The 25022-nt window shown below is 44.5% G+C and overlaps 1 protein-coding gene across 2 annotated transcripts in view; it reads right to left on the reverse strand.

The window, feature by feature from the left end:
* The window catches only part of dbpa (D site albumin promoter binding protein a), a 34180-nt gene extending 11967 nt beyond the window's left edge, over nt 1–22213 (reverse strand). Inside the window, exons 1-4 of one of the 2 annotated variants that reach the window (XM_079522345.1) lie at nt 20950–22213; nt 13705–14000; nt 11614–11682; nt 11253–11427 (exon numbers count right to left, since the gene is read on the reverse strand). In XM_079522345.1, the coding sequence (XP_079378471.1) occupies nt 11253–11427; nt 11614–11682; nt 13705–14000; nt 20950–21151 (742 nt within the window). In that variant the 5' untranslated portion in view covers nt 21152–22213. The remainder of the gene's footprint in view (nt 1–11252; nt 11428–11613; nt 11683–13704; nt 14001–20949) is intronic. The other variant, XM_079522346.1, reaches the window with a different exon arrangement.
* Between the last annotated feature and the right edge of the window lie 2809 nt (nt 22214–25022).

The raw sequence follows: 25022 nt of genomic DNA on the forward strand, positions 1-25022 counted from the left end.
ACAAACGGACAAGAGATTCCATGAATGTGTAGATAGATAGATACTGTAGATATAACAGGTGGTCTATTTTATGTATTTCAGTCAATTCTCTCCCAGATTACATTTCATCTTCCATGCGATAGTTCCTATGCTATTCTATCTCTCTTTACATTCCCCTGTAATTCTACACCATTCTTGTGCAACAATGGCAAACAGTAATGTGATGATACAGCTGGTGTTTTAGTTTTGGTGCCCTCTGCTGTATATGCTGTAGGCAAGGAGCTTAGTAAAGTAAATGTCCCTATAAAGTTATCTAATAAAGTTCAGCATTAAAGATAATACCTTAACGGCATAATAGGAGTAGAAAGCCTGAAGTGATTAATGACTGTGATTGTATTTCGAATCCTTGTAGCAGAAGAGATACTTTACTTTTGCACTTGAGTGAATAATAATAATAATAATGGATAGAATTCCATTCCCTTCTTATGTAATACCATAATAGTGTAATACCTGTTGCACACATATATTTTTCTACTGTATCTGTTACAAATATACCTGCAGACAGCCACTGTCTATGCTGCTGCCGGGGGGCAGGAAAATGCCTCATTATATATTTAATACATCATCCATATACATAAATCAACTGAATGCTATAAATTAATGACAGAACCATAGAACATTCTTTACTCCTGTGCTCTATTATAGCGGTTCTCAAACGTAGTTTTTCATGTCAAGCACCCCCAAATCAAGATGTATATTTGGCTAGAGCTACAGGGAGGTCCTCCCCCTCTTTGCAACTGCCGGTCCGGCATCGGTACTAACAGTGCTAGCAGTAATGGTAGCAGTTGTACTAGCGGTGCTAGCGGTAATAGCAATTGTACTCTACTAAAAGTGACAGCACTAGCAGTGCTAGCAGTAAAGGTAGCAGCAGGTGTACTAATATTGACAGCACTAGCCGTAATGGTAGCAGTTATAGCAACAGCACTAGAAGTGCAGTTAACGGTAATGGTAGCAGTGCAGTTCTAGCCGTAATGGTAGCAGTTGTAATAATAGCACATGTACAGGATTATCAGTGCTAGCCATAACGGTAGCAGTTGTACTGATATATGACTAGCAGTGCTAGCCCGGGGGGGTTGCCAACAGTCCCTTTAAATACAGAATCGTCCCTTATTTTGGAAACTAAAAGAAGTGTCCCTTATTGAACTGATTTAAATAGGTTTGTTATTTTGGGGAATTAACCAATGACATGCTGGGAAATAAGGTCCCAGGTGTCCCTTATTTGAATGTCAGGTAGGCATTACAACTGTAGCGATCAGTAATGCAGTGGCAGTAGGTAGGCTAGATACAGTTTGGCCCCCAGCATTGACACAATAGCCATACAGGCTTTCAGAACGAGACACCATCAGATTGCCAGCCACACCTGCTGCAGCAGCGTTTACATTACACCAATGGCCTTCTTCTTACTGTACACAGGGAGGGAGTGTCTGACAAGGAAAATGAATTGGCCTCAGAGGATGTTTAAGTGCCACGGGGCAGCTGTTTGTGTTTTGTGTGTCGGGGGGAAAAGGAATGTGATATACTGTATAGGAACAGTGTTACATAAAAAAACACACACAGGCACTCCCCTCTCTCTCTACCTTCAACGTAAACACAGGGTGGGTAAACACATGGGAGGTCCGAGGGAGCAGGAGGAGGATCGAGGGAGGGAGGCCTCCCTCGTCCTTGTCGGGTGGAAACCCTGTATGTCCAAAAAACTAAACAAAAAAACAACTTTACCACTTTAAACAAAAAAAAGCAAGAAAAATAGCAGATCTGCAAGCTCACACCACGTCGCAGTGCTACTTTAGTCAGTAGGGCATTTGCCATTAATTAAAGGGGAAAACAGCAACGATATCAAACCCTTTTCCGTCCCTCCGTGAAGGGGGCACATCCATCTTCCACTCTTTTAGTGCAAACAAGCCGGTAATCGCGGCCTGGCTACCGCTGAGCACGCTCCTCTGCAGCACACGTGCACTGCACACACATACTGTAGTAAGACACACGTGGGGCAGAAACCTCTTATCTCCATATTCAAACATTGTGTTTTTTCATAAATGAACACCTACTTGATCATACAACAGCGCCACAAAAGCCTCAAAAGTAATCTGCTACTTTTTCAAGCAAGCTCGAAACTTTTAGAATTCTGAGGTTTTCACCCGACAGCGACAATAAGCAGTGGCGTTTTGAATAGCTGGCATATATAGTAGTGTGCTCACTGGATGTTTCTGTAATAATAATCTAAATCTGCAAAGTAAATATGTCAAATAACTGTAATTGCATAAAGAGTAAAGAATATTTGCCTCTGAGATGTAGTAAATAAACAGAAAAAGGAAATACTACTAAGTAAATATACTTAGTTACTTTCCACCACTGTGGGTGGATGGATGGATGGGGAGGGAGAGAGGTCAGCGCTCCCACCATTACAGGGTGTCTCTCTCTCTCTCTCTCTCTCTCTCTCTCTCTCTCTCTATTTGTTTACCCCCCTCCCCCAACCTATCTGGTTATTTATTGTTTCTCTTTTCTCTCTCTCAACTCTTCCTTCTCTGCTTCCGTTATCCCCCTCTCTCTCTCTCTCTCTCTCTCTCTGCTTCTATCTCTCTCTTTCCCATCTCCGTCATGATCTGCTAACTCTCGCTCTCTTTTTCCCTCCTCATTTTATTAATCTAACAGAGACTAGCCCCCCTCTCTCTCCACGTGTTAACCACTTCAACCCCAGCATCCGTATTGTGGGGAAAGCTTTTGCAGAAAGTAGTAGATCGACAAGCTCACAACACGTTCGTGGTCAGTCGTCGGCAATTTTTTCTTTACCCCACAATAACAGAAAACAGAAAATTAAAACTTAATACTTACACAGAATATTCTAATGGGTTAAAGTTAAATGAACACCGATTTTTTTTAATTATTATTATTACAGCAATTACATTTTTACACTCACAGATTCACAGATCCGTAAGCGTCCATTTTGGACCCCTGGTGGTGACCCAGACCAGGCAATGAGAAACGGTGGGTTTCTATCTACAGCTCTCTCTCTCTCTCTCTCTCTTCTCTCTCTCTCTCTCCCTCCCCCCCACGCTGTTCATATCGTCTCGGTCTCGGTGGAGACCTCATACGTACAAAACTAGTGGTATGCTCAAGTGGGGCGTTAATTTACGAAGAATAAAAGCCCACCAAAAGTTAAAATACAGAGATAAGAGGTTTCTGCCCGACAGCAACGATACACGCTTTGCTAATCTTCAACGTTTCCTCTCGCTTCCTCCCCTCCTCTCTTCAGAAACTCACTCCTCCCCTTAACTCTCTCTCTCTCTCTCTCTCTGCCCCCCGCCCCTCCCCTCTCTGTTCTCCTCGCTCCATAGCTCTCTGCAGCGGCACGTGATGTCGCTCCTGCACATGGCTCGATCGTGTGAGCGAGGGAGGGAGAGAGACACAGAGACACAGGCAAGAGAGCGAGAGAGAGAGAGCAGGGATATTTCAAAACATGCAAAAAGAACACTCCCCTTCTAGCAATCTCTCTCTCTCTCTCTCTCTCTCTCCCCCCTCCTCCCTGTCTGTGCAGTGTATCAGGACTGCAAAGTCAGTGTCTAGTTTAACTCCTTGCTGACTCGCAGTTTTGCATCTCATCATCCCTTGCCACCACCACAGAATATGTAATGCTGTTAACCAGTTCATCCTGTTACATGTTATTTATTCGCCATTTGAGCCACAGAACACCATTTGATGAGAATTAGCCTTGCGGACCCAGAACAACATTACATTTTGTTATCATTGGATAAGATTTTGCTGTATTGCTGTTGATACCATAGGAGAGATACAGGTAAACGATGATCAAAATAACAATTATTCTACATTATTCAATTGTGTAGATTTCTAAAATAAATAAAATAAATAATGCTGATGTTTAACAAAAATGTAACTCTTGAGAGTCTAAACTGAAACCAAACTAACCCGGGTGTGCAGTGATCTATAAGGGTCCATTTGGTTACCAACTCTCCATCATTTAGCTGGGGACCACCTGGAAGCCCCTCAAGGGCCACTGGTGGTCCCAGGACCACTGGTTGAGAACCACTTTACTGTATGTACTCAGTAAACTGGGCTCTTTTTCCCCGCCTCAAGCACTGTGAGCTTGTAGATTGACTATTTATTTGGGAAAATGCATCTCCTCCCCCCAGAACTGGGACGCGAGTGGTTAACACGAGGCGAATCACAATTTCTAATCGCACCACACATTTCACCTCGCCTCACATCGCTTGGTGGCTGCTCGTAGGACGAGTGCTAATGTGTGCATGTGAGTGTTATTTATGGCAGCGGATCTGAGGCAGCGGGGCCATGCGTTCATTTGCATGTTTCAGCAAAATCGCACGCACACTCTGGATTTCCTGCATGTTTGAAATTTGCACGCACACACACAACGAGTTCCACCTGTGTCCACCGCCTCGCTGTGTAATGCACGCACTGCACTGTCGCTGCATGCGACGCCAATGTTTTGATTTGTTTCTTTTGCTGCCTGCACGCTTGTCGACAGGTGAAACAATGAGATTTTAGGGCGCATTCACACCAGGACTGTTTGGTTTAAAAACGTTTCAAATGGACCATGGTTCCGCTTACCCCTTTGGTTCGGCTGGTGTGAACGTGCATACAAACTCTGGTGCGGATCAAAGAAACAAACCATGGTCTGCCTAAAGGCCTATTCATAGATTTTCGGTGGTGAGGTGACCACCACTCCGGTGGTGAGCTGACCACCGGAGCTGAAATAACGTTGATTGGTGGTGAGTAAAAACAGAGAGAAGGGCTGGAGCGGTGGCGGTGGTTTGCTCTTCACCGCGGCTCGTGACGTCATGTTGTAGTTCGGTGGTCACCTAACCACTGAAAATGTATGAGCCTTAACTCTCCTGCATTAACCACTCAAAAAAATCTTATAGCAGAAAATAAACCATCCAATTATTAATCTATCAAGAACAGATTCCGAGCTGCGCTGCTGAATCTGTCGGCCGGGGCACTCAGAACGCGTGTACATTGTTGACAGAGGGAATGAAAACATGGGCGCCCCACAGGAAGAGGAGTGCTGAGGGCGGACTGAACGGGCCAACATCCTGTCATCCAGTCTATTGGCGCCCCGCCTCCAGAGGCAAATTCAAAGGAAACAAACAGCAGAGGGCGCTGTTTTTCCTATTTTTGGCCGATGTGTTTCCAGATTGATGTATTATAACAAATGAATTACATTGGATACTAGGTCTACTGTAGTTTAGATCAGTGGTTCTCAACCTTTTTGTGGTGCACAAGGCCCACTTCTTTAAAGCTGACCACGGGCTGTTAAGTGGTCAGATAGGTGGGCAGGCCGTGTGCATTTAATGATCCATCGACTGATTTCCTCACTTGGATCAATGGAACTAATGCAGTATAATACTTTAAATTACTATTCATCTGTGTCACGATGAAAACACATTTTGCGACGTTTTAAAGAAAAATAACCATGTAGTTGTAAATCATTATTATTTTCTATATCGTCTGTCGGGTTGAAACCTTGCATGTCCAAAACTTTTACTTTTCAAGATTCAAATAGTTCACGCCGTGTTTCGAGCTTGTATATCTGCTACTTTTGAGCAACGATATTCATTAAAAGTTAGTTCGAGTTTTGCCAATTATTTAGATAAGCATCCTCGGCACCATCGATTGTTGAGTCACTCAAGCTTTTCGTCAATCTGCGGGTCAGAGAGTTCATCTGGTCTGGATCAGTAGTTATCAGCGCCACAGATTAGAGGCGATATGCGAGGCATGCAAATGCAGGTATCTACACAGTAAAATCCTCAGGGTCTCATTTAACTCAGAGAGGATACAATGTGGATCCGGAAAAAAGGTGTGTTTACCTCAGTGCCTTCTCAGGCTTCACACTGTGCATTATGTACTGTTGTGGTACTGACAGCATGTCTGTCAGCAGGGCTGCTGTCGCTGGGCAGAAACCTCTTATCACCATATTTGTGTTTTTTCGTAAATTAACGCCCCACTGGATCCTGCTACAGCGTCACACAAAAGCATCAAAAGTAGCAGATCTACAAGATCGAAACGTTGACACATTCTGAGCTTGTAGATCTGCCACTTTTGCCATTTTTTAATCCTGAAAAGTTTTGGACACATACAGAAACGATATGATCGAGTCAGGCATTATCGTATTAGCTGTGATTCTACCGATTAACTTAATAATCAGGAAGCACAGTTTTCTTTTTTTATATATATATCTCAACAAACAGATTAAAAACCTACGTGTTGTTTCATGCGTCCCTCACACAGCGTGTAAAATAAAGCAGGTGCGTGGACGGATACTCACAGTGGATTTATTTATTCAGTGGACGCGTGAGTGGATACGTGCTATTTTTAAAAACTAAGTCCCATTGACCTGCACTTCTATTTTAGCCTCTCATGTTTCTATCAGGATCTGTTGTTGTTGCACTCATTCTCTCATTTATGTTCATGCTATCTGTGACAGTATATCTATAGGCAATCGTACCATGGCCAGTCAGTTGTACATGCAATTTCAGTAATTACTTACTCTGTCTGTCTGTCTGTCTGTCTGTCTGTCTGTCTGTCTGTCTGTCTGTCTGTCTGTCCCTCCCCCCTCCATTGCTACAGTAGCATCAGCCTGATGCTAGCAATGGTAATATTTGTAGTTAACACTACAGCTACCGAAACACTGCCAGCCGCATTTCTGGCTGGATGCATGCATCACGTTCAGCTGGCCTTCAGTCACGTGTTTAGAATTCAGAATAGCGCACGTACTCACGCACGCACACACACACACGCTTTTGGGAAGGCATACGAATACAAATAGCACATGCACCAGAGCACACACACGGTTGTGCAAATACTTTCAAACACAGACACTCATACTCGTGCCCGCACACATGTATAGCCCTACATAATTGCATGCAAGCATTCACACAGACTGTACTGCACATACACAAATATGCATGCACAGTCATCTACTGAGTGACATGACACACACACACACACACACACACACACACACACACACACACACACACACACACACACACACACACACACACACACACACACACACACACACACACACACACACACACACACACACACACACAAATACACACTTGCACAAGTGCACAGGCATACACTAATAATGCATGCATCGATATACAGACAGACATGCATGTGCAAATAAAAGCATACAGACTGACATAATGGTGTGTGCGCATGTACACACAAGACACCAAAGAACTGCATGCACAGTGCGCACATAGGTATGCATGCATCTAAGTGCACACATGTACGTCTGCACAAACGCATACAAATCCTCACAAAAACAGATTAGCTTCCATGCAAATGCACACACGCACGCATGCACGGTGATTTAATGGATGCATACAAATATATACTATTTTCGGTGTGCTGTTGCACACAGTTAAAACCCAGTATGGTTGACCGGAGTTCCCCAGGGCTCTGCACTCGTATATTTTCCGTTTTCTCTCATTGTGGGTAAAGCTTTTCGGTGTAAATCGACAAGCTCACGTGCTGCGAGCTTGTCATTCTGCCATTTTCCTGCGAAAGCTGGGGTTCAAGTGGTTAACTCCAGGCCCAAAGCCTAACCTAACCTCTAAATAAATAAATGGTAAATGGTGCATTTATATAGCGCCTTTATCCAAGGCGCTTTACATAGATTGTGCATTACATTCACCCATTCACACACACATTCATACACCGATTGCAGCGGAAGCCATGCAAGGTACCAACCAGCACATCGGGAGCAATTTGGGGTTCAGTGTCTTGCCCAAGGACACTTCGACATGTAGACAGGAGGAGCCGGGATTCGAACCGCCGACCCATGGATCATTGGACGACCTGCTCTACCTCTTGAGCCAGTCGCCCCCATACACCCATACCTAATCCTCACGGCAGCATCAAGCTTTTCCTAATTCTACGCCACATTTTATTGTAACCGTAAAACAACTATTTCTCCAGTGAGGATCAGGGAAAACGGTAACTGACAAACAACGTCTTATTTCTTAAATTCTACTATACATTTGTGGAGTCAAGCACGCACGCACGCACGCACGCATGCACGCACGCACGCACGCACGCACGCACACACGCACGCACGCACACACGCACACACAGTGTACTGACCACTAGGGATGGGACGATAATCGTTATTATCGTGTATCAGGATGAAAACAATATGAATAACAATACCGTAATCGTATCGCAGAGAATCAGAGATTTTAGTTGGAATTGGCTTGGAATTAGCTTTTGTTGAGCTGCAAATTCAGTACTACTTAAACCCTCTGCACTTGATAAAACAGACCTGTAAAGAGTGCATTTGGTACGCTCCCATTTCACTCTACACAAATGGATTCGCCATAAATAGCCGATCTGTGAGCTTGTAGATCAGCTATTTTTGGCGAACGTCGTCCTCCAGAATAGGGATGCTGGAGGTTCAAGTGGTTAAACAAAAATGGCATTGTATTGTTTATATTTTGATTATCGCGATAATATCGTAAATCGCAATTACTTTTGCCACAGTAATCATGACATTTGATTTTCACATCGCCCCCCCTTCCACCTTATTTTCCCTCCATGAAGCAGAGCAGCACAGAGAACTATGTTGAAGAACATTTTGCAAACAGCACAGTGTCGCCACTCTCCAGCTGTTCAGCTGGCCAGGCAGGCAGGCAGTGGGCCGCCGCTTTCTTCACGGCGTAAAAAAAGGCCTAATTTATGCTGCGTCGCACGGCGGTGTCACACGGCCCAGGAAAATAGCCGAGCTACAAGCTCACAACGTGTCGTTGACACGGCACGTTATGAGCCGGCAGGTAAAACTGGCTCGCCGCTTATGATTCACAATAAGAAAAGAACACACGGGGAGAGAAAGAAATACACAATGTTCCAGTAGAGATTCTTAGAATCCTAAAAATGGACTGCGAGTTATTCCTTTGTCTGTCTCTGTGTGGAACGTGTCCCTTCCCTCTATATGCATCTCTCTCTCTCTCTCTCTCTCTCTCTCTCTCTGGTGTAAAACAGCATCTTTGTAACAGCGGTTCGACAATTCCATTTTACACATCTTTTCTCTTTTTTACCCCTCCTGTTAAACATAACTCTGAAATTAGCCATGGTGTCACGTTGGAATTCTGTGATGCCAAACACATTGGTTTAAAATGGAACCCACGCTATCAGAGCTAGCATGAGGATTTTACTGTTCCACTGTAAACCTCAGCAATGATCGGCCTCTTCCATTCATCTTCATGTGTACATTTCATGCATGATTACGGCATTTCTTATCAGGAGCAAAGGTGGCTGTGGCTGAATCTGAGGACTTTTTGATACAGCAGTGGTTCTCAATGTGGGTTTCCGGGGACCCCCTGGGAGGTCCTTGAATGGGTTGCAAAGAAAATGATGTATCCTCACAATCATTCTAACCACTTCCTTAACCCCATTTTATACTTCAGCTATTCAGAAGTAACCTTTTGAACCTTTGATACGAACAACAGTTCTACAATGATTACAAATCTGGGGAGAGTAGCCTGTTATCTGAGGCAATGCATTGCATTTTTATAGCACTTTTCCAAGTGCTCAAAGCGCTTTACAATGGTTCATTCATTCATACATTGGGAGGTGAAGCGGCGAACAGTCGATGCCAGCGTCCTCACTTCCCACATCTACACACCAATGGTGGCAAGTCCACACCGACTACTAACTCATTGGAGGCAATGTAGGGTTCAGAGTCTTGCCCAAGGACACTTCGACATGTGGACAGGAAGAGCCGGGATTCGAACCGCCGACCCAGGGATCATTGGACGACCTGCTCTACCTCCTGAGTCACAGCCGCCCACCCGTGCCAATGACACTGGCATGGATGGAAGTTTAGATCTCAGGTAGTAAGAACGTTGCACACAGCACCAAACTGTCTCGATATATACTGCTTCTGTACTTCATTTTTTATTCCCTTGATTTGTTGTATTATATATACAGTATGTGTATTATTATTATTATTATTTATTTTTTATTTAACCTGTATTTAACCAGTAAAAACACATTGAGACTGCGTCTCTTTTACAAGTGGGAACTGGCCAAGAGGCAGAAATAAAATTACACTTCAATACCACATCGTCAATGTTACATTTTGGACCAGCAAATACAACATCCAGAATACATCTTACAGTACCTATGAATAAATACAAAAAGTCCCCAGTCCTACTATTTAGTAGCAGGGCAAAATACACCATATACACAATCTACACGATCTGAACCAATAAATAATAAATAAATAGGCATGAACATAGGCTAGTACATATCCAAACATGTGCAGGTGTTGGACTGTACATCAAAGATGATCCTTTTGAAACTTCTCAAGGGAACTTTCAAAGCCAATTTTAGTCTGGACTGTAGATCATTCCACGACCAGGGGCCAAAAAAGGCAAGACATTTTTTACCCCCCTCGGATTTGAATGCTGGTACTACACACCGCAGCCAAGCATTTGACCTGAGGTTTAGGCCGTTTTGGACCAAGTTGAATTTGGATGAAATGTATATGTATATGTATATAATTATTATTATTACTGCTACAATATCGGAGGTGTCCAGAACAAAATAATTGTACTCTTATATGTACCCGTACAGATGATGTAACAATAAAGAACACTTGAACCGTGAAAACACAGACAGACACACTTCTATATATGAACGATAGACAACCATTCAAAATACATCGGACATCTGGGACGCAATTTGTCACCCGGGTCACCTCCATAACGTTTTGTTAGTAACGGAGATGAGCAGACTATTATGAAGCCATAATTAATAACCAGAGTCAGATTAACCATATATCCTATTGCACAGCTGGACTGTGCTGCGTGTTTGGTGCCACTGTTTACAGAACGCATCGTTTGTCAGTGTGGCTGCTCACATAAATCGTGGTCAGCAGGGCACTTAACTTACAATAGAACAGCCATTTATTTTGTGAGGACCAGGAAGATTTGTCCTCACAATGAGTCATTTCTCAAAATCTACTATATATATATATATATATATATATATATATATATATACACACTGTATATATATATACACAGCACACACTATACTTTTGGCCCTCAAAAGTCTTATAATATGAGCATGCGCGTGTGTACACACACACACACACACACACATACACACACACACACACACACACACACACACAAACACACACACGCAGAGACCAGTTCACTCACCGCGTAGACACTCAGGCCCTCCCAGCATGCCTTGCTGCTGCGGCTGCACCGTCTCCAGTCCGATCAGGGAGGAGGACGAGGAGGAGGAGGAGATGGATGAGGAGGACGAGGAGCAGGGAGGAGGGGAGGACGGAGGACACTGGGAGCTCTGGTTGGGCACCGCCGACTGGGAGCTCTGTGAGGAGGAGTGGGGGAAGAGGAGAGGAGGCGTTAGACCGGATTCATCTCAATGTGGGGTCCGGGGACCCCCACGGTATCCTCGAGGGGGCCCCCAGCAAGATGTGGAACAGCTTTGTTTTATCACCTATTTTATATACTTTTATGCTGAAATGTAATTTTGAAAATGGTTGAAAATATTTACCAACACAAATCGTCTCTTATGGGGGTCTCCGGCACAAAATCTTTCACGGGAGTAGACGTTTTTTAAGAACTGTTCCAGAAATAAGAAATAAAATGAGTCAGGGGATTCTGTCAGGGAGGTGACTTTATTGTTGTTTGTGATACTAAGTCATATTTTGATACATTTCTGGAGAAAATCTCATTAATTTTGCGGTGGTTCACGTAGCGATGGAAACCACAGTAAGGAATCTCTGTCCCCACTGAAGCACACATCACACTCGGCTCCGTCAAAAACATTCCAGAGATTTATTCAATTGTGTGACAGTTGTGATCAGTGAGTTATCATTCAGTTTGGTTGATGGAACTAGTGAGAACTGACAATGCATACACACAATGCACTGACAATGCACTCCTACAAAAAGAAAAAGTTCTAATGCAACACGACGTGACACTGATTATGTGCTCCAGTGGGGGGGAGGCTGCACGTGTAGAGAGAAGTAGTCTTTAGGTCATTTCTGCACCTGAGAATTATAGTTGATTTATAGGTGCCAGCCCTTTATTATTTTTTCTTTGAATAAATTAGTACATTTTCACAGTCGAGTTGATGCTTCATAGCCATACTCATTTTGTAATTTTTGAATGGGGGGAGGGGGGGGGACTGACTGACTGACCCAGAAGGAGTGTTTTGTTTTGTTTTGTTTATGCCGGTCCCTCTTGCTATTGGCTTGGATTTGTGGAGTGAGCCTGTGACTCAGTTATGGAGGCAGTGTCCCAAAGCCACTGGGGTACCTACCTACTGTACCTGCAGCAGCTACGATGCCTCGCATCCCCCCATCTGTCCCTCTCAGTAAAGTAGCACAGTGGAACAGTGGAATACCTGTGGCGGTGTCAGGGACAGCGGCCAGCTCCCAAGTGTGAATGTGTGTAACAGTGCCAGTATGATGACGTAAAAGAACCTCCAAACTCAGTCAACTGATTAATAACAAAAACAAACGGCCCAAAAAAGAGGGAAAGGGGAGGGGTGTTCGTCCTGATTTCATTTCTCCTCTCTCTCCAACAGTGGCGGGGACGGGGACGGGGACGGGGACGGGGACGGATCTTGGACCTGTGCCAGACCGAGCAGTTGTCTGACCAAACGTTATGTGCTTTTCGTTTATAGAAGCAGACTGTTAAACGAAGTGACTCTATTCCAAATAAAAAAGTAATTTCCTCCTAGATTTCCTCTGTCGTACATGTAGCCCCTACCCATCTACTCTCACACCACCCCACCCATCTCTGTCTCTTCAGTCGTCCCCCCCCCCCCTTCTCTCTTGCTGGCTTTGCCTAAATTCTTGTTTTAATTCTTGTCAGTCGTGCCTGTGCTTTTGATAAGGTTCCTGGGTCTTCACAACAACTGTAATGAAGTGCCCTTGAGCAAGGCGCGGAACGTCCCGAACTGCTCGGTGCCCAACAGTTTAAAGGCCCTTTCAGTTGGGCAGCGACAAAGGCGGCTATTAATTGATTTTCAATGAGAGCCGTGCGTATATTTTAGACGCAGAGAAGTTGAGGGGTGACAACACAAGCGTAATTTTGTGGGCGCGGTCCCGTGAAATTGTCGCGCATGTCGTCCGCGACTGACTAGTCCTGGATTGTGTTAAGGTTGTTTTTTTTTACGCTACGCAAGTCTCACCCCTCATGAGCAGACCTGGAGCAGACCTGTCATTGATCCAGGCAACAACGTCTGCGTCTGAAAAGGCCTCAAGACTGTGGTCGTACTGGCCAGGTTTTAATGTGTGTGCCTGTGTGATTGTGCAAGGTGTGGCTGAAAAAGAGCATTCATGCTCAGAGTCAGCATATCAACCCTAAAGGTTCTGCTTTACAAATCATCTCTGTGACTTGTCGGGTGGAAACCTCATATGTCCAAAACTGTGACTTTTCAGCGTTCAAATTCAGAAATAGCAAAAGTAACGGATCTACAGGCTCAAAATGAGTTTCAAGCTTGTGGATCTGCTACTTTTGATCAAGTAGGGCATTAATTTACAGATTAAAATAAATAAAACAAAACACAAAAAGTTTGAATATGGAGATAATAAGAGGTTTCTGCCCGGCAACAATGGAAGTGTGTGGGACTCGCCTGCGAGGGGATCTGGGCGGTGGTGGAGCTGGCGCTGGCGCTGTGCATGCCCATGCCGTTCTCCGTCAGGAACTCCTCCAGGTCCATGTACTGGAGCTGGAACAGGCCTCCGTCGCACGGCAGGGTCCTCTCCCAGAGCAGCGGGCCCAGGAAGGCCGACTGGGTGCCGGGGCGGAGCGGGCCCGTCGTCCCCGTTGTGGTGGCGCCCGGGGCCACCACAACGCCTCCGGCGGCCGTGGGCGCAGTGCCCGTGCCCGTGGTGTCCTCGTCTGAGTCGTGGGTCTTAATGTCTTTGTCTGCACAGGGCAACAATCAATCAGAAAATGGTGTTCGTTTGTCCGCATGTGCAACAGTCAAACGTTGATTGTCAAAAGTTGTTTATTTGTCTGCATGGGCAATAATGAAACAAAATGGCCCGGCATACCAAAGACTATAAACGTGGGACCCAATACCTCCCTGCTTGGCACTCTGCATCAATGGTTGGATTAGGGGTAAGTCCCAGCGACATAATAGCGTCATGTCTAGGGGATGTACTACTTGTACATCGAGCTGCCTCACGCTACAGAAACAGGAGATAGGTTTCTGCCCTACTGGCCACATGGATCGGCAAGGCTAATTATCATTATATGAATCATTGCTATAGTGTTTGTTCAGTAAGATGGGTCTCTCCACGTCTCTTCGGGTCTTTGGTAAACAGAAAATACATTTCGAGGTGGGCTGCCAATTTCATCCAATCAGGAGAGAGTAGCCTACCCATTTGTCAGCTTCAATTTTGTCTGTACATTTTTGTTTTTGTTTAATCGCTTCAATGTACTTGAGTAATGAGTTCTCTCTCCTGTTTGGATCAAACTGGTATCCCGACCTGAGAATATATGTTCTGTTATCCTAAAGAGCTGGAGAGATGGGAAGGGAAGACCCCGGTTGCTGAACAAGCACTCTAATAGTAATAATTACTATGGGAATATAACGCTATTTATCACTAACACCACCTGAGTGTACAAATGGATACATTCATACTAGTAAGGATTTTACTGAGCATAGTAGTCTGCAGTTTTCTAACGGCACTGTGTGTACTCTGTATTTTGTGATATTTGTTGGTATTTTTTCATGTTGATGGGTTTGTTGGTATTTCATGTTGAATAACCAGTGAATAAGAGTATGAATCTCATGTACTTGACATTTATTTGCTCATCGCTACTAGATAAAACCGTGAAGAGGCACTAATTGGACAGCATATTTCCCCCGCTTTTAAATATTTCATGATGTATATATTTTGGGCACTTCAGCTGTACTGTTTTTTTTTCCTCTCTCTCTCTCTCTCTCTCTCTCTCTCTCTCTCTCTCTCTCTCTCTCTCTCTCTCCTCTCTCTCTCTCTCTCTCTCTCTCTCTCTCTCTCTCTCTCTCTCTCTCTCTCTCTCTCTCTCTCTCTCTCTCTCTCTCTCTCTCTCTCTCTCTCTCTCTCTCTCTCTCTCTCTCTCTCTCTCTCTCTCTCTCTCTCTCTCTCTATTTGTGTAATGAAAAGAGCATATTGAATGAACTGTGTAATGAATAATAAGGACCCAATTAAATAATAATTAAAAAAACGAATGAATTCAGAATGAAGTTATGAACCGACAGAAGAGAGGATGTGAATTATAATATCGTCTATGTCGGGTGGAAACCTCATATGTGCAACTGCAAAACTTAAAATTCAAAAACAGCAAAGGTGTCAAGCTTGTGGATCTGCTACTTTTGATGTTTTTGTGTAACGCCGTAGTGTAATCAAGTAGGGCGTTAATTTACAAAAAATAACACACACACAAAAAGTTGAAATATGGAGATAAGAGGTTTCCGCCCAGAGATGAAATGTCACGGAGGACAGGATTATAAGGTTGCAGAGAATAAAGGAAACCAGGTAGGGATGGAGATAGCAGTCCTATTAAAATGTTTCAAATAATAATTGAAACATTTTAAAGACCTTGAAAGAAGCGTGGAATATATTATATTCCACATCTCTTTCAAGGTCTTTTGAAAATAGCATATCTACAAGCTCACAACGTGTAGCCAAGTGTATAGGGGTCCCGAGACCCCAACTTTGAAAACCACTGCTGTATGAGACAAGATGAGACACTACATCATTGGTTCTCAAAGTGGGGTACGGGCACTACCCCCAGGGGTCTTTGGGCTCCACAGCTAAAGTAGTTAATGTAGCATCACAATCACTTTAACCACTTCATCTATTTATACGTTGGCTATTCAAACATAGCATATTATGTACAAGCTCTATCAGCGTGGCACGAAGTGACAAAGTTTTTTGAAAATTATCAAAATACAAAACATTTTCAGATGGGGGTCAGCAGCCAAATACATTTCAAGTTGAGGGTCCATGAGATGGAGCAGAAAACACAGAAACAGATTTGAGTTCTCAACAGGCCCAACCTGAACCAACCCGAGGGATTGGATACCCGAGCGCTGCTACCCAAGCCCGATCATAATTATTACATACAATATCGAGCCCAGACCGACCAGTTTAATAGCATAAATTGCCGGCACGGAACCCGTTGGGTCCCGTCGGGCTCGGGCTGTATTTGAGAACTCTAAAAACAGATGTGGTGCGTGAGCCTGTCCATGCATGAGGAAACACGTGTTGACATCTGGAGAGGAGTCATGGCGGCTCAGCACCCTCCTTACACACACACACACACACACACACACACACACACACACACACACACACACACACACACACACACACACACACATGCACGCCGGCAGGCACGCTGGCATGCACGCACAGACAGAGACAGACAGCAGCCGGATACACCCTCCATTTCGTTGCTGTCGGGCAGAAACCTCTTATCTCCACATTCTTTTTTTTTTTTTTCATAAATTAACACCCTACTTGATAATACTACCGTAGTACCGTGTTACACAAAAGCATCAAATGTAACAAATCTGCTCGAAACGAATTTTGATTTGCGATTTTTAAATTTGAATGCTACCTAAAAAGTATCAGTTTTGGACATAATGAGGTTTCTACCCGACAGAGACGATATACAGAAGGCTGTTTTTGTATGTGTGTTTCACTTTCTGGCATACATTTTTTTGTCATGTGAAACCTGACATATAACAGGTGACCCGTTCTTAACAGTTTAAGGGCCCATGACGTAGATGTCCTTCATGGTACTTAGTACGGTCCTGTGCCCGAGACAGAGATTGATTAATCTCCGTCAAATTAGTGATATTAAAACCGGTCGCATCGCTCTACAGCCTTGTTGCGCAATCCTCGGTGTTGCACAACAGTGACACATCATCGAAAATGTTCCCTGCCTGTTTAGCCGACGACAATCATTCCGCCTAATTATAAAAAAAGGTTATGTGTTTGACGGGCCCCCGTGTTTGACGGGCCTCCCGTTGTTGTCGATCGCATCGATAGTGTTGTGGCTATTGTTAGCTGCTACACAGACATTCACAATAACATCGGTAAAAGTGGTCCAAAGCCCTCTCACTGTTTTCACAGTTTATTTTGGTAGACTAAAAACATCCCGGTCTACCAAACCAAAACACAGCGAGGGGGCAGTGTGTTTCTGCGCCACCACAGACCACACAATGGCTGAAACTATGTTTTTTTGTTTGTTTGTTTTTTGCAACAATTTTCTTCATTTTGTTGAGGAAATGCAGAGCCAGATCACTCATAGCATCTCTGAGGATAGAATTCTGGATGAGCAGGACATGTGCAGCATTTTGTACAAAACGGGCCACTCCTGAAAACTTTGGAAGGAAATCTTAGCCAATCAGTGTAGAATCTGAGAAATCAAACTTGTGTTGATCACATGACTACAGAGATCATGTGTACCGATTTGTGTGAGATTTGGATGAAATCTGTGGGACTAACATAAACAATGTGTGCCTCATGGTGGTGCTATAACTGGCAGATGTGGAGGGATGCAGGGAAAATGTTTTTCCATGGCCTCTAGGGAGTGTGCATACATAAGTTGTATACAGATCGATCGAGTTATAGGTAAAAACAGGAATTGCCCTGTTATAGCGCCACTGTGAGGCTGATTTTGGAAGAAATTTGTGGCATGTCGTCGACTCGTCGTCGGCCTAGTGGAAATGTGCGTGTATAATTTCACGGAAATTGCACACTGTGTTTGTGATTTGTGGCATTTTGTTCAAAACGGACCAATCATGTGAGCTTTGGAAGCCAAATTTAGCCAATCAGGATGGAAGATGGGAAATGATGCAGATCCGTGTTGATCACATGACTATGGAGATAGCGTATACCGAATTGTGTGATGTATGGATAAAATGTGTACGAGTAATCTACAGAAATGTGTTTTGCCTAAATCGGCCTCGTGGTGGCGCTATAACAGGCCATTGAGGAATATTTGGGGCAGAGCTTCGTCGTTGGCATCCAGGGTGTGTGTGTACAAAGTTTGGCATGGAACGGGCCAACAGTGCCGGAGATTAGCTGGTAACGGACGGACGGAAGGACGGACGGACACACGCACCCACACACACGGACGGAGTGCAAAACATACTCTCTCCCCATGCCTTCGGCCTGGTGGAGACAATGAGAGGAGGAGAAGACCAAGATGTGGGACAATGTGATGGAGAGCATCAGAGTGGGTTAGGATGAGACAGGACAGACTAGAGCAGTGGATCTCCACCTTAGAGTATAATATATATAATATATATCTATATTATATATAGATATATATATCCCAGAATGCACTGGTTCCAACCCGGAAGAACGCCTCATGCGCTGGGTGAGCAAGAAATCCGGTGACATCTCTATTATACAGTATATAACTCTATGATCTCAACCCTTTTTATAAAGGTCCATTATTTATTCTGCATTTTGAGCCACAGACCACCATTTGATGGGATTTAGCCTCAGTCCCAAAATTTAGAATATTTTGTTGTTGTTGAATAACATTTTGTCCACAATTCCATGCTGTATTGATGTGGTACCATAGGAAAGATGACAGATTTCTTGTAAATTAAGAAAGGCAGATGTCTAACAATAATTTCTTCAGAGCATAAAATGGTTTCATTTCACACTCTCAAGAGTTAAAGATCTATAAGGGTCCATTTGGTTTAATAGCAACTCTCCATCATTTAGCTGAGGACCACGTGGAACCCCCTCAAGAACCACTGGTGGTCCCCAGACCACTAGTTGAGAACCACTGGACTAGAGGAGAGGAGAGAGGTTGGGGGGGGGGATTGAAAGAAAGAAAGAAAGAAAGAAAGAAAGAAAGAAAGAAAGAAAGAAAGAAAGAAAGAAAGAAAGAAAGAAAGAAAGAGATAGATGAGTTGAGAAGATGTACTAAGAAGGATGGAGGCAGGGTCTAATGGATGTGACAAACATGGATCACACAGTCACACTGTAACTGACAGGAGCTCTGGGCCCACAGTCATTACCACCACAATCTGATTCTCTCACTATAGCCTAGCTGCCCACATCAGTAGTTCTCAAAGTTTTGCATACCCAAGGAGGACGCCCCAATTGATATATTTGGCCGCAGCCCCTTCTGAAAATGTTTTGTGCCAGGGAGGGACCCCCACAAGGGAGGATTTGTATGGCTACAGCAGTGATTCTCAACCATTTTAGGACCCCCAGTTTCTCTGGGACCCCAATCTACACTGTAGTATCATCAGTGAGTCCAGTGACTGTTAATTTAACAAATTTAACAAATTTAACCAAATGGACCCTACACCCCAACAGTACACTCTGAGTTAGGCTACAGCCCACAAGGGTCCATGTGGTTCCTAAGTTATCAGTCATTTTGGCTGGGGACCCGCTAGAACCACATAAAGAAGCCCTGTGGGTCCGCGGACCCCACGTTGAGAACCACTGGCCTACATACAGGAGAGGAGAGGAGGCGGTGGTGTAGACAGAATGTAGCAGATGAATTATGATGGAGGTTCAGAAATGTAAATCAGCTGAGAGAAACAGCAGAGTGAGAGAGAATGAGGAGACAGATGAGCGATTAATGAATATGACAGGGAGAGTGAGAGAGAGAGAGAGAGAGAGAGAGAGAGAGAGGTGAAAAGAGAGTTAGACATGTGAGAGAATGTGAGGGAGAGAGTGTGAGCGAGCGAGAAGAGGAGAGAGAGAGCAATGCGCTAAAAAGAGTGGGTGTACATGAAGGCGTCAAACAAAGCTCGCCAGGGACATTGGGGAGAGAGAGGGAGAGAGAGAGATGCATTTTAACTGCTTCATGGAGGGAGAAAAAGGCAGCCGCCACAGGCAAACTACACTAATTCAAAAGCAAGCTAGCTCTCTCTCCCCCACAAACAAAACAAAAATAGAAAAGGAAGAAGAATCAACTATGGTTAAAGAAGCACAAAGAATATGTCTTCCTAGGTGTTGACAATGAGGCTGCGGGGCGTCTGTGTGCCTCCTGCCATGACGTTGAGCCTGTCAGCTGTGTTTACTGTCATATTCTGTTCCCACACAAAGCACAAGAGAGGGAGAGAGAGAATCAAGGGTGCAGTTGTGGCCCATGGCCACAAGAGGGTGGAATTTATTTTCCAGCTTGCATGTGCTGTACTGTGGCAGTGTGGTGTACTGTGGTGTGCGTGTGTGTGTGTGTGTGTGTGTGTGTGTGTGTGTGTGTGTGTGTGTGTGTGTGTGTGTGTGTGTGTGTGTGTGAGACAGAATAAGATCATATATTTTGTATCATCATACTAATGATGATTATTTATCAAAAAATAAATATTGTCAAATATTTGATTTTGATTTTTGGATCAGAGGATTCCACTTGAAAACATTGACATCGTTCGCGGGAATCGCGGCCCACCCATCTGACCGCTTAACGCGGCAGTCATTGGTGGACAAAGATTGGGGATGACTGCTACAAGGTAACAGGTATTTGAATAAAACATCACCATATAGCCCGGTCCTACATGACACCCATGTGGAATATCTCAGTAGCCTAGTTTGGTGGTCAGATGATGATTACTCTGTAAATCAATAACAGGCTATGAACTGATATGTCTGCTTGCTTTAGGTCCATTTATCTTGCTTGGTGTGATGACTTGATTTGTTGAGCTCTAGCTATAATCTTACAATTACTGTATCAAGATTGGCAGAGAAGAGGCTATGATATTGACGTACACGTCAATGAAGTGAAAACAGTGTGTGTGTGTGTGTGTGTGTGTGTGTGTGTGTGTGTGTGTGTGTGTGTGTGTGTGTGTGTGTGTGTGTGTGTGTGTGTGTGTGCGCGCGCGCGCCACACGCACTAGCAACTCACTCACCTTTCATTTCACAGCAGTCTTTTGGGCTCCTCTGGTCGGCTTTGATCGGCAGCTGGAGCAGAGACTTGAGGTTGGCCATGGAGGTCAAGTGTCCGCCGTTGGGGGCACTGCCTCCGGGGGGGTTGCTGGTACCAAACTGCGGGCTGGCCGCCCCGGCCGGGAGATCAGGTGGTACTAGGAGCTGTGTGAGGGGTCTCGACATTACGGGCACGCGGGGGGGAGAGGAGGAGGAGAGGGAGGGAGAAGGGTGGTGGATCAATAAATCCCCCTCGATCAAAGCAAACTCTTCTTGAAGTTGTTGGAGGAGAAATCAAAACAATCTCAAAGGCCTAATCCGACAGCATGGAGGATTGACAGACCAGACGCGCTGTCATGGGAGTTGAGTGACGGCGTGTGGACAGGTGGAGGGGAGAGGACGCCTACACACGTTCTGCTGCTAGTTCTCTTCAACTCGACAATTTTCCATCAAATCTCTTCCCAATACTGCTGCGACTCGTCTCGCCCCATGAAGACAACAATTCAAGAGGAGACCGAGAGCTGACAGGACAGGAGAGGCTATTTATCTCCAAAAAGGAATCATTTCTTCATGAATCTAATTCATTGTGCCAGAGGCTGTAATAATAATGTTGTGAGGGCCTGCAGCAGGAGTTCCTCTCGCCGCCACCACCACCTCCTCCCCTCCTTCTGTGGACTCCTCACAGCGGGAGATAAACAAACTTAGACCTACAGTATCTATAAGCAGATACGAGCCTCGGTCCAAGCAGTAAATCCAGGATCCTGGCTGGGAAATGCGCTTTTTCATTTGAAGAGAAACGGTTTTCCCAGTGTTTGTTTTGTCGTGGGGGGGGCTCGGCTCTTCTCTTCGGCCGAAGCAACAAGAAATATTTCCCCTTTTACCGAACCAAAAAACAATAAACCCCTGAAGAAATCACAATGACAGCAGCCTAGCGGTAGTCCATGGAAATGAAGGAAAGAGAGGATTTGTGCAGCTCTAGAATGGAACCCCACACAACTGTCTCCTCCGAGTCCTCGAGCAAACAAAAATTGTAAAAAAGCCCAATAATGATGGAGGAAGGAAACTTTGAAATAAATGGATGATGAAGCCCAAAGAAGAAGAGGTGTAGAATGAAGTGGGGGAAAAATAAAGAATCTCCGCAAAAGAAAAAAATATAATCCAACAATATGAGGACTCAAGATAGATGGAGCTGATGGTTCTTGTTTTTCCTCTCTCTCACACACACACTTTGTCGCTCACTCCCTCTCTCTCTCCCCCTCCCTCTGTCTCTCCCCCTTCCTCTCTCTCTCCCCCTCCCTCTCTCTCTAATACACACGTTATTTTCGTCTCTCTCTCTCTCTCTCTCTCTCTCTTCTCTCTCTCTCTCTCTTCTCTCTCTCTCTCGATGGAGCGGCAGAGAGTCAGCTGGAACCAACACGGGGCAGCTCGTCGTGACGTCACCGCTCACGGGGAAAGGCGCTAGGGGGCGTGGGTCATTTGCATACATCGAAGCCTCGCGCCAAGCCCACTTTGACATCAGATTAACATATGGGCCGCGCCTCCGTCCGTGCCGGCCAATCACAGTTTTATGGTCACGCCCCCCTCATCCAAAACAACGATTCGGATTTCCTGTGGGCGGGACCAGGTGGGAACGCCCCCAGTTCCGTCACCCCTCCCTCTCTCTTCTCTCACGCTGTCATATTAAACATGAGTCGAAAAAACCCCAAAATAATGACCACGCAAGTGGGGAAAAAAGTAAATGATTTGCATAATCATCGTCACACATGTGAGATGTTGGCTTCTGTTCCCTTCGTGTCCTTTTCTTGGCTTGTGTCAGCGCATGTCATCCAAGTAAACCAGGGCATAAACAAATGTAATGCCTAAAATAGCAGACGTACAAGCCCACAAGGCGTCTGTGAGCTAACACTAAGTAATGTCCTTTAACTACTCCAACCAAACCTTTTCTTTTTCTTTCCTTTTTTTTGTAGGCCTATATGTGACAATGTGACAAGTTTGTCACGCAGGGAATATGACAGGCCAGGATATTAAATTACCTAAGGGGGCGGGGGTCCAAGCATGGACTCGGCTAGATCTGCTACATACACGTGACAATAATCAACAACAATCGGTCAAATGTGTCATATTTTGGGGCAGAAAGGTAAATAGAAAGATGGAAAAAACGACACGACACCCAGGCAGGCATTATCCTCAGGCAAACACAAAATATCCCTGTTTTACCTCTCTCTCTCTCTCTCTCTCTCTCTCTCCCCCTTTCTGCACATCGGAGGCACATGGCCCTGGCACGCGCCATGTGCTGCCCCTGCCTACCGGCGACTGTACCGCACCGCGATTGGCTGTAAGTAGGTCACTCTCCGGCGCTTCCCGGCTCCCATTGGCCAAATCTAGGTCACTCGCCCCTCCCACAGAGTTCCCCATGCTACTGCCGCGTGAGAGACGGAGCAGGCAGCAGCCAGCAGGACACAGTGAGAGTGCACACTTTCTCCCAGACATGGGCCTTGACCATTAACCTAAAGAAAACTAGAGTTATAATATTCCAAAAAAGATCTAGCCCCCAGCACCAACAATTTGTACTAAATGCAACTACACTAGAACATGCAAAGAAGTCTATACTTACCTCATGATCGGCCTAAACATCAGCAGCACAGGTAACTTCAGACAAGCTGTAAACCAGTGGTTCCCAAAGTGGGGTCCGGGGACCCCCAGGGGTCCTTGAGGGAGTTCCAGGGGGTCCCCAGCTAAACGATAGTTTGGAACCAAATGGACCCTTATGGGGAGTGTACAAATGGACCCTAACGGGTCCATTTGTACACTCTCAGAGTTACAGACAGAGTTACAGACGGGGGGTTCGGTAGACTAATGCATGTCAAACTGGGGGAACTTGAAATTAAACAGAATCATTGCTAGAGCCATAAAAATCCTCTTATGGGGGTCCCTGGCAATATCTCTTTTCAAATGGGGGTCCGCGGGATAATTAGTGTCAATTTGGTGGTCCTTGACATGAAAAAGTTTGGGAACCACTGCTGTAAACGACCTGAGGGACAAGGCAAGAAGAGCTTTCTAGTTTCTGCCATCAACAGAAACATTAAGTTAAACATCCCAATACAAATCTGGCTAAAGATACTAGACTCTGTTATAGAACCCATTTCCCTCTATGGTTGCGAAGTCTGGGGCCCACTTGCCGATCAAGAACCTGAAAAATGGGATAAACACCAAATTGAGACTGCATGCAGAATTCTGCAAATCCATTCTCCGCATCCAACGGAAAACACCAAATAACGCATACAGAGCAGAATTAGGATGATACCCACTATTATCAAAACCCAAAGGAGAGCATTGAAATTCTATAACCACCTAAAGGAAAGTTAACCAGCTCCACAAAAAGGCCCTCACACACAGTGAATCCCTGGAAAGATGTCCCTAGCTAGTTCTGGGACTAACGCAAGCACAACCACCAGACCAAAAAACAAACGGGACTACACCAAATCATGAGAAAACAAAAAGAAAGCTATATTACACACTGGAAAAGATCTACCCAAAACCAGAGCAAAATGGAATGCTATTTAGCTCTAAACAGAGAATACACAGTAGCAGAATACTTGAGCACTGTGACTGATCCAAAACTAAGAGCAACTAACTTTAATTCAATTACATTTGAAGATATTGCTGCTACTTGTCGCAAATGTATTTTATACTATAAGTGAATGCAAAAAAACATTTAAATACTGCTGCCAAATAGTCAAAGTATGAAGCTAACATCTCCTATATATGTATAAAGTTAAGTATAATTATCTCTGCCAGAAAATGCATATCTTTTTATAGTTTCACAAGATAGTATTACTCAAAGTATAAATGTAACACAGCTCTGTTTGCACCTTTATTTTATTCCTATTTATATTAAACATTTATTTGTACATACGTTGTTTTATCTTGATTGTCTTCTTCCATTTTTGCTTTGGCAATGTACAGTAAACGTACGTTTTCTCATGCCAATAAAGCTCCATTGAATTGAATTGAGAGAGAGAGAGAGAGAGAGAGAGAGAGAGAGAGAGAGAGAGAG

This window comes from Electrona antarctica (genome assembly GCF_951216825.1).
Source record: "Electrona antarctica genome assembly, chromosome: 15".
Classification (NCBI taxonomy): Eukaryota; Metazoa; Chordata; class Actinopteri; order Myctophiformes; family Myctophidae; genus Electrona; species Electrona antarctica.